The sequence below is a fragment of the Harmonia axyridis genome, chromosome 4 (genome assembly GCF_914767665.1).
Source record: "Harmonia axyridis chromosome 4, icHarAxyr1.1, whole genome shotgun sequence".
Taxonomy (NCBI): Eukaryota; Metazoa; Arthropoda; class Insecta; order Coleoptera; family Coccinellidae; genus Harmonia; species Harmonia axyridis.
This window is the reverse complement of record NC_059504.1, coordinates 8246553-8261354: the sequence shown is the minus strand read 5'-3', so window position 1 is coordinate 8261354 and position 14802 is coordinate 8246553. Positions and strand designations below refer to the sequence as shown.

Below are 14802 nucleotides of genomic sequence, written 5' to 3'. Positions count from 1 at the left end.
TAATATTCAGAAAAGATATTCTCGTCTGTCAACTATATTTAACTCACAGGTAGTTCTGAATGAAACTTTACTTTGCAATTTTTTTTGCCCCTATATAACATATAAATATATAAGGGAATAAATGAGGACGGGATGTGAGTTTATATGTGAACAGTTTATCTACATACATGACGTCCTCATTTACTCCCTTCTTTGTTTTATACAGGGGTGAAAAAAAAAGAAAGGTAAGGTTTAATTCAGAACACACTGTGGAGTGAGCAGTTAACAGACAAGAATATCTGTTCTGAATATAAATACAATGAAAAGCTATTCATCATATGAATTGTTTTCATTGAATCAGGGAACAAGTTCCATTGAATCTATGAACAATTCATTGAATAAATGAACCGTTCATTACATCTATGAACTGTTCATTAAATCTATGAACTGTTCATCAAATCTATGAACAGTTCATTATGAAAATCTTCGGTTCATTATCCGATCGATTGCATTTTATCAATAATGTTTTACTGTTTCTGAGGGATCAAACTACATACCCAAAAAAATAGTTGCTTGTATCAGCGAAAAGGTTAAACAAATATAAACTACAAACTTCATTGAGACTTTATTTGTTTCTCTACTTTTGCCACTGTGTATATATTCAAAGCAAATTCATTGTGCAACACGATAAGTTATAAATCGATTCTATATGTTCCTATTTTCACTTTTCAGCGAATCAACTTTAACTCAACAGTATTTGAATCTAGTCATCCTGGTGGCTTTGGTGATAGCTCTGATCATTCACGGCCAACAGACTGAAGCAACCTACAGGCTCGATTTCGTCTGGAAATTACAAGCCACGGGTAAGAGAATAGTTCCCGAAAAATACCATCATCTAATTACGTTCGAATTACGCACGTCGCCCGAACCAATTAGGACCGAACTAATTCGAACGAATGTTCGGTTGTTAGACTTCCGGTGTACACCATGGCTTTCCATCCATTATCGCCTCATCGGCAAATTGCATTCAATTAGGGGATGCAATTCGAACCGAGAGTCACGTTCGATGTTTGTCTGTGGATAACGTGTCATTCGGTGCTCGACTTTCCGATAGTTTGTCCCTGAAATTTTGGATCTCAATTTTCAATTTTTTTTTTTTAGAGCTAATGAGGTTTTTGAGTTCACAGTGGATGTATCATTAATCCTATCGTAACCACACTCTAAAGTACCGATTCCTTTTAAGAGGGATTCATAACACGTGACTTACTCGTGATCTGTCAAAGTTTACTCCTGTCTCCTCAGCTTTTTTGAGATTTCACCACTTTCAGGTTGAGTAAAGCAATCTCAAACGTTCCTCTGATTTACCGTCTTTTCTACCACATGCAAGAATTTAAAATACGTTTTTACGTCTCAGTTTTTAATTTTAGAAAAAACGCATTTTCAGCCTTCGACAAAACTTCATTAAAAATAAATGTTTGTTGGAAAGTTATATCATGCATTTATTCATTTTTCAAAAAATCATCTAGTTCTTTCTTTTTCATTCCAAAAAATATTATAAAAACGGACTCTTAAAAACTCTTTAAAATGAATAATAGTGAAAACCTCATATAAATCGATGGTCTTTAGCGTAAAATAAAGCGTACTAATTTTTGAGCTGATCTCAGAAACGATATAGAACCCTCTTAAGCGTATAATATACAGGGTGGCCATTTGAAAACGAAACAGACGAGATTACAGACGAAATAAAGTTTTTCGATAGAAATGCTCGGACAGGTCGATTTCTGTTTCGAGGGGGACAACTTAAGATGTAGGTTACGGACGCATAGCGCTTCAACCCTTGCTGCTACAACCCCCACCCCCAATTTTTGAATAGGGAAGATGGGGTGAGTGATACCTCAATTTAAAGGTATTTTTATACTGATTTCAGCACAGTACCTAATTGTTTTTTCATTTTATGCATTAGTTCTCGAAATATTCATGCGTTAGTTAGTTAGGAAGGAAGCCACAGTCATGGTTGTTTTGAAGCTCAAAATGTCGATTTTTCACAAAACACTACAAATGCCATGAAAACACCACTTCATTTTCAAATACTTAGTTAAGAATATTTCGAGAACTAATGCATAAAATGAAAAAACAATTACTGTGCTGAAAACAGTATAAAAATACCTTCCAAATGAGGTATCACTCACCCCATCTTCCCTATTCAAAATTTGGGGGTGAGGGTTGTAGTAGCAAGGGTTGAAGCGCTATGCGTCCGTAACCTACATCTTAAGTTGTCCCCCTCGAAACAGAAATCGACCTGTCCGAGCATTTCTATCGAAAAACTTTATTTCGTCTGTAATCTCGTCTGTTTCGTTTTCAAGTGGCCACCCTGTATATACAGAATGGTCAAACGAAACTCCCATCAATTTCTGATTCAAGGAGGAACAATTTAAATAGTAGCCCTCGTATTCAAGTAAATAATGTCAAATCCGAGATCTTCTTCAACCAGGACCGATTTGCCAAGCAATGATTTTACCTTTCAATTTGTTCACAAACATATTTCCCATTACTTCATTGTATAACAAGTCGTAATAATAGCTGTTATGAAAATAAAGCAAAAGAACACCCCTGCTACCAAAGTTAATTTTAATTAGAAATGTTTACGTCAATATAACATTATTCATACTCACATCATACAGTAAATAATTATATCCGCGACTATATTTGTTTGCGAAATATTCCCATATTCCACAAACTCAATTACAATGACAAAACACCTGGTGAATATTCAGTGTGTTCATCGAAGTTCCCTTGGAATAATGTACAATCAGCATGAAGCCATTATTAAATGCCACCAACATCGTCCTTTTCAGTTTGCTTGTATAAAATCTCATTAGTTTTTCGATATGCTTTCCACAGACACAAATATGATATTATTTTTTTATGCAACTAGAGGAAAAAGAAGACATGGAGCATCTCGAGGCATACAACAGAAAATTGTTGGACAATATTCTACCAGTACATGTCGCCGAGCATTTTCTGAACAGTGAAAAAAATAACGACGTGAGTTTTTTTCGATCTTATTCTCCAGACCTTTTTTTCACATCAGACCAATATATTTTACACGGTTTTTTTATTGTTTTAGGAGCTGTATCATGAACAATGTGATTTTGTTTGTGTTTTGTTCGCCTCCATTCCGAATTTCAGTGAGTTTTATGTGGAATTGGAAGGCAACAATGAAGGTGTCGAATGTTTGAGGCTGTTGAACGAAATCATAGCTGATTTCGACGAACTGCTCTCCGAAGAGCAATTCAAGTACATCGAAAAAATCAAATCTACGGGGGCTACGTATATGGCTGCTTCTGGTGAGTTTCAAGGGAATTTTATATGTTTAGTAAAAATGTATTTCAATCTTTTTAATTAGGTCCATCGGTTATCTCAAAGTATACTTTTTTCACTATCAACAATTTCAATTTTTTTCGGAAGCTACATGTCTTAGAAAGTTATCGCTTCGTTGAGTATGATCCAATAAATCTGACAGCTGTATAGTACTCATTGAATACACACAATCTGACAGAAAGAAAGAGGAATTGCTAATATTAAAATTATGTTGCTAAAGGGATAGTCCATGTTTTTTTCTGAGTATGGATAAATACTAACTGACAAAGAAACTGCAACACCCAGAAGGAGCTGTTTAAATTTCAAAATTTTTTTTGTAAAACATAGATGGAATAGCAAGGAGAAAATGAATGAAATTTGGAGAAAGACGAAAGGTTTAAAATATTTGAAAAAAAATTGTCTCAGCATTGATGAAATAAGATGGTCTATTTCTCCTTGAGTGATACTATCCCAAGCTACCGGTACTTATCTTGCTGAAATATTGGATTCTCGAGCCGGTTAAGGTTGGGGAGAACATATGGCTCCACTATTTCTTGAAGGTAACGCAGCGCTGTTATGTTACCTCGAATAAAGATCCGGTGTACATGACGCTAAACATCAAACTGAGATTCACATCTTTCTCCCCGACGTCTTCTAACCCTTCTTCGGCCATCATATGCACTCAAGAATAATCGAGATTCTTCAGAAAAGACTACCTGATGCCATTCCACTTTCTAATGTTGACGTTCTCTGCACCACTGTAATCGTTACCGGCGATACTCAACCGCCAGAGGTAACACAAGATGGGGTCGATAATGCTGCAGTCCAAAAGACCTAATCCGTTTTGGACAGTTACAGGATGGCCTTGTTCTTAACCACTCATCAGCCAAATATCAAGTTGTCGCAAATCGATCTCTAATGCCCATAAGTCTTAGATGTCGATCTTGAACTTCATTTGTACCCCTTCGACGTCCGGTGCCTACTCTTCTTCGATTTTGGGCTTTATCAAACCACACTTGACAACATCTCATATCAGTAGTTGGATTTCTGTTTGTACGGTTAGCGATTTCTCGAAATGACAACCCAATTTCCCGAAAACCAATAATTCGACCTCTTTCAAATTCACTTAGCTGGCGATAAATTCCACATACACGTGCTCTAGGCATTTTAACAACAACTAAACATCGACTTTGGATCTCCTCGAATAGCTGGTTTGTTTTTATATTCAAAAAATTTTGCAAAAACCAAACAAAAAAGCAAAAAGTAACAAAAATTGTTTACATGAAAAAATGTATGGTGTATACGGCCGGACAGAATCGAATTTGATGACAAATTTGTCATCAATAAGTGATGATTGGATTATTCGTTGGCGTTTTCTATTTTTAGAGTGTGGAATGAAGTTGAAGCTGATACATATCTGATAGCTGGATGAATATATCAAATATTTGGTGTTTTATAACTAATTCCTGATACTTTTCATCACAGATTATATTGGCTTTATCTCATTTCTCAATTCCCAATTTGTTCAATGAACGCGATACCAATAATAATCGAAAATCGCCGAAAATGAAGCGTCAACGTCCGTGGAAATATGAATTTCCTTCTCCGGGGAAATATGTAGAGAAAATTGAGTATACCTACCAGTTCGCCCGTTTTTGTGAGCAAACACTCTTCATCTCCGGATACTATAATTTATTTTTAAATTATCGGTGATTTCCCTGAACGATTAAAAAAACCGTCATCGCACAGTTCATTAATGTTGGTATGTTTGCTCAGCATACCCCCCCAATTTCCGACCAATAAAACTGACTGCTCTCCGACGTTGTATTATCAAGTCACGTCGTGAATTCCAATTAGTTCAGTCGCCACACAAAATTGCTTTGCTCTTCCTTGTTTTATGATGTACGACCCCGTTCGTCCCCATAAATTCAAACGTTTTTAATTGAGACTGAAAATATTCATTAGTCTCGCATGTTGGAGATTCTTCCTTCGTTATAATCCCGCTTGTTATGGCTTTCCACTCGGAGAAAACACACAGAAAAGGACTGTGTGATTTCAATAACCTTGGTTCGTTACTTTCTATGAAAATCCAGTCGAAACAATCTAAAAAAACCAATTTTAGGTTATCTAATGGTTTTTTTTTTGGTTGAATCGATCAACTGTAATTCTATTAAATTAGGATAATGAAACACCGGATTTCTTAACTAATATATTGAATTTGGCTGTACAAGTTATGTGTTTACAAGGTAACAGCTACGAGCGTACTGAATATGGTACCCCAATTTCCTGATGATGTTAAGCGTCGCTTTGGATTTTGCATACCAAAGCGCAATTCAGGTCCCTGATTGGTCCACGTCTTCGTTCCTTGCCCTTAGATGTGACTTCAGGATGACCATATGTAGCGCCAATGTGGCGCCAAGGATGTTCCTGTTCTATTTTTAGCCCTCGCTGTACCTGCTGGGGTTGGTTTCTCGACCTAAATGCGTCTTTCTGAATATTCAACTGCCCGTAAAGTTTGCGTGAAATTCACTTGACGCAACAAATGGAATTAAAAGAACTCACGTTGAGTATGCTACCCAAAGTACTATTTTTGAAAAAGTCTTTTCAATTTATTCCATTGATCTAATTTCAAATAAGTATTTTCACAGTTCAAATTTAAATACAATAAATAATACCAAGTGAACGGAAATATACTGACAAAGAAACTGCAACACCCAGAAGGAACTGTTTAAATTAAATTTTTTTTTTTTGTAAAACATATATAGTATAGCAAGGAGTAAATGATTGAAATTTGGAGGAAAAAATGAAGGGTTCACAATTTTTTTTACTAAATTTGTTAATAATGTGTTTGTCCACCGTGATTATCTGTACACTCCCCAACACGTCTCGGCATTGATGCAATATGATGGTCTATTTTTCTTGAGGGATACTATTCCAAGCTACCTGTAGTCTGTGGGGGCTGGGGTAAATTTCCAAGCCTTCTACCCATGATGTCCCAAACATGCTCTATGGGCAAAAGATCGGGGATCTTCGAAAAAGTTTAAACTAACTCTGGCAACATGATGTCGGGCAATATCTTGCTGAAATATTGGATTCTCGAGCCGGTTAAGGTAAGGGAGAACAAATGGCTCCACTATTTCTTGAAGGACTGTCATGTTACCTCGAATAAAGGCTTACCTACTTGCATGTGCAATAGCACCCCATACCATAACACCTACTCTCTGGTATACATGACGCTCAACATCAAACTGAGGTTCACGTCTTTCTCCCCGACGTCGTCTAACCCTTCTTCGGCCATCATGTGCACCCAAGGAGAATTGAGATTCATCAGAGAAGACGACCTGATGCCATTTCACATTCCAATGTGGACGTTCTCTGCACCACTGTAATCGTTACAGGCGATGCTCAATCGTCAGAAGTAAATTAAGATGGGATCGATAATGCTGCAGTCCAAAAAACCTTATCCTGCGGTCATCCGTTTGGAAAGTTACAGGATGTCCTTTATCTCCTAATCACTCATCAGCCAAAGATCGAGTTGTCGCAAATCGGTCTCTAATGGCCGTGAGTCTTAGATGTCGATCTTGAACTTCATTTGTGCCCCCTCAACGTCCGGTGCCTACTCTTCTTCGATTTTAGGCATTATCAAACCACGCTTGAGAACATCTCATAACAGTAGTTGGATTTCTGTTCGCACGGTTAGCGATTTTTCGAAATAACAACCCCACCTCCCGCAGACCAATAATTCGATCTCTTTCAAATTCACTTAGCTGGCGATATATTCCGCGTACACGTGCTCTAGGCATTTTAACATGCAAAAAAAGACTACAATATTTAAGTAACAAAAATTGTTCACATGAAAAAACCTTCACGATTTCTTCCTCCAAATTCATTCATTTACTCATGGCTATACTATCTGTTTTACAGAAAAAAAAAATTAAATTTAAACAGCTCCTTCTGGGTGTTGCAGTTTTTTTGTCAGCGAAAATATAGGTATATCTACCTATTTTCATGGCGTTTGAAAGAAATAGTCCCGAAATTACATGATGAAATCAATTTAAATGAAGAATAATGAAATGATTTGAGAGTTACATAAAAATATAAAGCGAACAGAATGAAAAATATTAATAATGTCTAGATTTCAACCTACCCAAACACAGATATATTCATTCTTGGTCCGAATAAGTCCGAAGTTCGTCAACCTCAAGAATCTGTCAACTAAGAACATAGTTGTGTTATCAATGAAGTTACAATTCAAGAGTGTAAAATCTCTTAAATTTTCTTCAATTCAGCTATTTTCCCATTCTACCGATTATGAAGGAATACGTATCTGAAATCATGACATTTAAAAAGGCGTAGAAGACTTTTTGTCATGAGATCTGTTTATCGCGACAGAAGACTCGGGCTTTTCATACTGTCCTCTTCTTTTGATGCCTGACCAACAAAAATTCACCGAGCCGGTAACTGGATATGTCAGATAGGGACGAAATATGGAATGATATCACAAAAAGTCCGGTTCTATTCAAAAAATGTATTCAATGCGCTAGTCCCTGAAGTAATATCAAGATTGACATAAACATAATACAACGTGGACTTCACCTATCAGCAACATTCTCTGACCTTCAGTTGATGAAACCATGTTGAATCCGTTCATATCTCCTATATTTCCTGTCTGGGGATGGTAATTCAGGTCTCGCAGGGGGTGTTTCCTGATTTTTGAGTTCTTTCTCTGTCATTTTCCTGGCGTTGCTTGCATTAGACATTATTTTAAAAATTATAAGTAAAAATCTGAAATTTTCGAGAAAAAAATTGACAATATTCCCGAGGCTGCAACTTCTCCTGGACGCAAGCTACGCCCTTGAAACCTCGGTATGTTTTAGATCGGAACTTGATGATTGAAAACGTTTTTAATTGAGCGGTCTGTGATGAATAATTCAGGAAATATTACGATTTTTAGGGGGAAATTCAATTTTTTCCCAAATTTCGAGTTCAAATTTCCTCATAACCGTGAGCTCTACGAAGAATCGGTGAGCGAAGCCATAATTAACGATTTTTGATTAGCCGAATTCCGACCTCACCTGAAAAATTTTTTGTCGAAAAATTTTCGTGAAATTTTCCATACTTTCCATACCCTTAGAAAATTGAAAAAAAAAAAAAAGTTCCTTCATGAAAATATCGTTTCATTTTATTGATCGATTCGAGTATGTCGATCACGAAAATGCTAGCATTTATGCGATCAGTACATTATTTTAGAAATTATAGGTAAAAATCTGAAATTTTCGAAAAAAAAATGGATAATATTCCCGAGGCTGCAACTTCTCCTGGACGTGAGCTACGCCCTTGAAACCTCACTATGTTCTAGATCAGAACTCGAGGTTCAAAAAACGTTTGCATTTGAGGACTATGTGACAAATAATTCAGGAGATTAACGATATACTGAAATAAATATATCAGAAATTCAGACCAAACTTCAAGCGCGCCAAAAGACGTGAAACAACCGATGACACTAGGAGAGCAAAAATTGCCAAACCTTGGATTTCGACAGGTAGATAAAGAAAATAATAAATATACTGCTTATTACAAATTCGACAATTAGGAAAAATATCGGATTCCAAATATTCAAATTTGCATATTTAATCGGGAATCACTCAAATAAATATATTTCATTCAAAATAATATATAGTAAACGATATAGTAAAATTATGGATTTGAAAATATATCACAATCCGACACCATAATCTAACCATGTTGGGGACATGTAAAAATTGCGTATACCCCCTATCTATGTTTATTACCTTATGGGTTTTGCTTTCGAACATTCCCAAAAAAATCGCCCCCAAAACCATGACATATTAACAAATGACCAATTTTCAGGGCTGACCCAGAACACTTGTGATATGCAGGACTACAAGCACGTGACCGCTATGGCAGATTACGCCCTAAGACTGAAGGAGCAATTAGTAGAGGTCAACGAGCACTCGTTCAACACTTTCAAGATCCGAATCGGGATAAATGTTGGTCCTGTTGTGGCAGGAGTGATTGGCGTCAGGAAACCGCAGTATGACATATGGGGAAATGCTGTCAACGTTGCCAGCAGGATGGATAGCACGTGTTTACTGGATAAAATTCAAGTGAGTTGAGTGGGGGGGTATTGAAGTTGACATAGCAAGTAACCACACTCTTGTTCAAGGAATGTTTATTTGTATTCAGTGGTATATCGACAACGATGTTACCCTTCTCAGAAATTTGAAGCTACGTTGTCAAATTGTGATCAGTACTGAAGCACTAAAAGCATTAAAAACATGTAATCTTCATAGTTAGATTGCATTTTCTAGTAAAGTTCTTTCCACTGCTTTTCTCGGCGGAGCAACAACCTTTTTAACTCTTGGAATATCACTCAAATCTTGTTATTTACTCATTCACTTCATTTACTCGTCATCAATTGAACACGAAGTACCCCTGCACAGTTTTGCTGGAGAATGTTCAAGACGCCACCTCACGAAACAGCGTGCAAGACCTCAGAATTGATGAAAATAATAAATGATCAAAAATGAACGAAGTTACTCATATCAACTATGTATCCGAGGAAACACGCCGATAAGAAAATAATTTTAGCTATTCGGTTTGAAATCTTCTCAATACCCACATAGGCTCAAATTTGTAAACATAACGGCATCGAAATATTAGTCGATTCATGTCTGCATCATGAAGTTATTCTCGATTAAACATGTCAGCTTACGAGCCAAATTATCCTCATTTGCGGCAAGTTTTAATTTTCTGATTCAATATGAAGAAATATGCGGCTGAGGCTCATCGAATGCTCTCAAATACCTATGGTGAGGCAGCTATTACTAAGAGAATGCGCCGAGAGTGATTTCAACGCTTCAAGAACGGTGATTTTGACGTCGAAGACCAGCATGGCGGTGGAAAAGAGAAGGTTTTCGAAGATGCAGAATTGTATGCATTACTTGATCAAGACTCGTGTCAAACGCAACAAGAATTGGCAGGATCATTGGGCGTGTGGCAACAAGCCATTTTAAAACGCCTGAAAGTTATGGAAAAGATTCAGAAACAAAGAAATTGGGTGCCGTACGAGTTGAAGCCGAGAGATGTTGAACGGCGTTTGTTTGGTTGTGAACAGCTGCTTGCAAGGCAAAGACGGAAGGGATTTCTGCATCGCATTGTGACTAGAGACGAAAAATGGGTTCATTACGATAATCCCAAGCGCAGAAAATTATGGGGATATTCCGGCCATTCTTCCACGTCGACGGCCAAACTTAATATGTATCATGCTCAGTATTTGGTGGGACCAGCCCAAAATAGTGTATTATGAACTGTTAAAACCGATTGAAACAATCACTAGCGATTGTTATCGAACGCAATTAATGTGTTTGAGCTGAGCATTCAAAGACAAACGGCCACAATATTACGAGAGACACGAAATGATTTTACAGCATGACATGCTCGACCCCATGTTGCAAAAGTGGTCGAGACTTACTTTGAAACGTTGAAATGGGAAGCCTTAACCCCACTCGTCCTCGGACTATCATTTGTTTCGATCAATGGCACACGCCCTGGCTGACCAGCACTTTCGATCTTATGAAGAAGTAAAAATTGGATCGATTCGTGGATCGCTTTAAAAGATGACTAGTTTTTTCAACGCGGGATTCGTACGCTGCCCGAAAGATGGGAGAAAGTAGTGGCCAGCGATGGACAATACTTTGATTCATGAATGTATAATCAGTTTTTTACAATTAAGCCTCGAATTTCGGAAAAAACGGCGGAAGCTAAGTTGTACGCCTATGTATGTTCCCTGGTTCAAAAGTTTTGATAGATAATATTACTTTTGTAGCTTTTAAAGCTTATATCTACTTTGAACACCCTATAACTTGGAAATCACCATTGACCAGAGTCTTCAGATCAGATTTTCTCCATAAGGGCCTAAAGGTCTACAAAAATAATAGTTACAGGTTCCATAATTCAGATGCAAGGCCTTGCATGAGATTGTATAGGTTCTTCAACTTCTACAGCAATTAATTCCGTACAAAAAATTCTCTATACATTTTTTTTTCAATATTTATCGCCTACTCAACATCAAAGTAAAATCGCACCGTGAATAGAATCGGGAAACCATGATATGACAAGGTCTCAATAAGGCATCCTCCCCTGTGGTTCACTCAACAATAAGTTCTCCTCTTGCTCCTCTTCAAGATGTGAATGAAATAACGATTTCACCTGCTGACTGCGCTACATGTTGCTGCATACAAAGAGAAATGAGGTCGGCGAAAATTTAGTTGGAATAATAGCGGTCTCGCACAGGAAAAGATTCCATATAAAGTTGAAGCAATTTTTGTGGAACATTTTGGGGCGGCAATATAGGCTCACATAAATTTATGGCTTCATAACGAAGAACAAAAGGAATGATAACTGTAATGCTGTATTCGGACAATGGAAATGAATCTTCATACAATTGTTTTTTGGGTTTGTACTTAATAGCAATCATATTAAGAGAAAATGAAATATACTAACTGTCAAAGGAACTGCAACACCCAGAAGGAGATCTTTAAATTTTAATTTTTTTTTGTAACATAAATAGTATAGCAAGGAGTTAATAATTGAAATTTGGAAGAAAAAACGAAGGGTTCACAATTTTTTTTTATAAATTTGTTAATGTTTTTGTCCACCGCGATCTATACACTCCCCAACACGTCTCGGCATTGATGCAATAAGATGGTCTATTTCTTCTTGAGAGATACTACCCCAAGCTACCTGTACTTCATGTCTCAGAGCCGCCAAAGTCTGTGGGGGCTGGGGTAAATTTCCAAGCCTTCTACCCATGATGTCACAAATGTGCTCTATGGGCGAAATATCAGGGGATCTGGGCAGCCATGGCAAAAGATTCACATAGGTCAGTTCGAAATAGTTCAAACTAACTCTAGCAACATGAGATCGGGCATTATCTTACTGAAATGTTGGATTCCCGAGCCAGAAGGTAAGGGAGGAAATATGGCTCCACTATTTCTTGAAGGTAACGCAGGGCTGTCATGTTACCTCGAATAAAGACTAAAGTTGACCTCCTGCATGTGCAATAGCACCCCATACTATAACGCCTACTGTTCAGTGTACATGACGCTCAACATCAAACTGAGGTTCACGTCTTTCTCCCTGACGTCGTCTAACCCTTCTTCGGCCATCATGTGCAGTCAAGGAGAATCGATATTCATCAGAAAAGACGACCTGATGCCATTCCACATTCAAATGTTGACGTTCTCTGCACCACTTTAATCGTTGCCGGCGATGCTCAACCGTCAGAAGTAACACAAGATGGGGTCGATAATGCTGCAGTCCAAAAGACCTTATCCGGCGGTAAATCGTTCGGAAAGTAATAGGATGGCCTTGTTCTCCTAACCACTCATCAGCCAAAGATCGAGTTGTGGCAAATTGGCCTCTAATGGCCATAAGTCCTGTACGTCGTTCTGGAACTTCATTTGTGTCCCTTCGACGTCCGGTGCCTACTCTTCTTCGATTTTGGACATTATCAAACCATGCTTGACAAAATCTCATAAAAGTAGTTGGATTTATATTCGTACGGTAAGCGATTTCTCGAAATGACAACCCCGCCTTCCGTAGACCAATAATTCGACCTCTTTCAAATTCACTTAGCTGGCGATAAATTCCGAGTACACGTGCTCTAGGCATTTTAACAACTAAACATCGACTTCGAATCTCCTCGAACAGCTGGTTTATTGTAAAATTTAAAAAACGATGCAATATTCAAGTAAAAAAAATTGTTTACATTAAAAAACCTTGACGATTTACTTCTCCAAATTCAATCATTAACTCCTATACTATCTAAGTTCTACCAAAAAAATTTCTATTTAAACAGCTCCTTCCAGGTGTTGCAGTTTCTCCCTTGGTTTCTTTGTCAGTTATTATATCAATTTATGCTGATGTCTCTTTCGGTTACTTTCTTCTCCTGAAACTCTTTCTTGTGGATAAATATATGTACACCACAGAAAGGTTCCGGGCCGATAAAAGGAGTTTGTGCTCGGCACGTATGTTGGACTCTTCATTCCCTCTAATTCCCGAGAACCCAGATTAAAAATACCTTGTTATTTTTACCTATTTTATCAAGTTTTCTTCGGCACTCCAAAACCATCTTAGAATCGATAATATGTGAGCTCAGAATCATACTGAAATTTTGTTTTTTTTTTTAGGTGACGAAGGAAGTTTACCAGATTCTTCATGCGAAGGGTTATCCCATGTCTTGCAGAGGGACGATAGAAGTAAAAGGAAAAGGCTCCATGGAAACATTTTTCCTAGATGGAAAATGTCCGAAACCAGATATCAACATAGTAACGAACCCATTAGCTACTATCGCTTCTGAAATCAAAAATGGACTGAATCATCACGGAAATGAAAAGAGCGTTTTGGGAACCATCGCAGAAAGAGAACCTGAAACTAACAGAACATAATATTGAAAATCTATCGACAAAATTTTTTCCCTCGATGGATACATATTTTTTGATAAATGTCTTCTGAGTTTAGAGTTGTCAAATCAGGGAATTATCCACTATCCTCTGTTGTCAAAGAACTAATCGGCTACAACTCTCCTATTGTTTGCTAATTGCTTTTAGCGAATATAGAGAAACGTTGTATGAGACTTCAAGGTCAGATATTTTTGCTATTTCTGACACCAAACAGAGATGTTTTCACTATTTCATATATTTTATTTAAACTCAATACTTTGGAAAACCAAGACTTCATTCAATGTTTCAAAGTATATGCTACAAATGGAAAAATGGCTTCCACTTCATACAAAAAGCTTATTCGATATCAATTCACATTGCACAAAATAAATGTACTTACGTTCAATATTCTCATCCATTTACGCTCTCTAAAGTAAAACTGTCATTAAATACCGAATTCATTTTTGAATTTGATATTGACATTAATTCAACCCCTAATCATTCTCGTGTTTATAACTTGGGAGTCTTCTGTTAGACTCTCCTTTGTTTTACTGTGATAATATTTATTGCATTTTAGGAAGGGTTGACGAGGATGTACCTTACTTGCATATGTATACGTACATAGGTTTTTTATATTTGCTAAAAGCTTCTATTCTTGACGCTGTGTAGATAGTGTTCATAATACTGAGGTTATTTTATTGTGAATAAAATGATATTTTATATAAAAAGTCTATGAAGTTCACTGTGTTTTTTTCATTATTGTGTCCTAGATTTTGAAACCAATAAAATATGTTCTGTCACTTCAAAAAAACTACAAAATGATAAAATTAAAAGCTCAAAAAAAGCTTATTAGTTTTTGCAGCGCTAATTTGGGTCGAATACATATTGAGATACAAAAGGTAAATGAAGAGAAAGACTTAAAATGAACCTCAAGGGGCGCATGTTTACACCACCACAGACAGCCAGACCACGCTGAGATCCCTGCAATCGTACTGCC

The 14802-nt window shown here is 37.1% G+C and overlaps 1 protein-coding gene across 3 annotated transcripts in view; it reads left to right on the top strand.

Annotated features, from left to right (window-relative positions):
• LOC123678084 (adenylate cyclase type 5) overlaps positions 1-14547 on the top strand; it is a 147602-nt gene extending 133055 nt beyond the window's left edge. For all 3 annotated transcript variants that reach the window (XM_045614884.1, XM_045614883.1, XM_045614885.1), the window contains 5 exons: positions 712-842; positions 2915-3024; positions 3107-3326; positions 9211-9467; positions 13554-14547. In XM_045614884.1, coding sequence (XP_045470840.1) covers positions 712-842; positions 2915-3024; positions 3107-3326; positions 9211-9467; positions 13554-13811 — 976 coding nt within the window. In that variant the 3' untranslated portion in view covers positions 13812-14547. The remainder of the gene's footprint in view (positions 1-711; positions 843-2914; positions 3025-3106; positions 3327-9210; positions 9468-13553) is intronic.
• Positions 14548-14802: the final 255 nt, after the last annotated feature.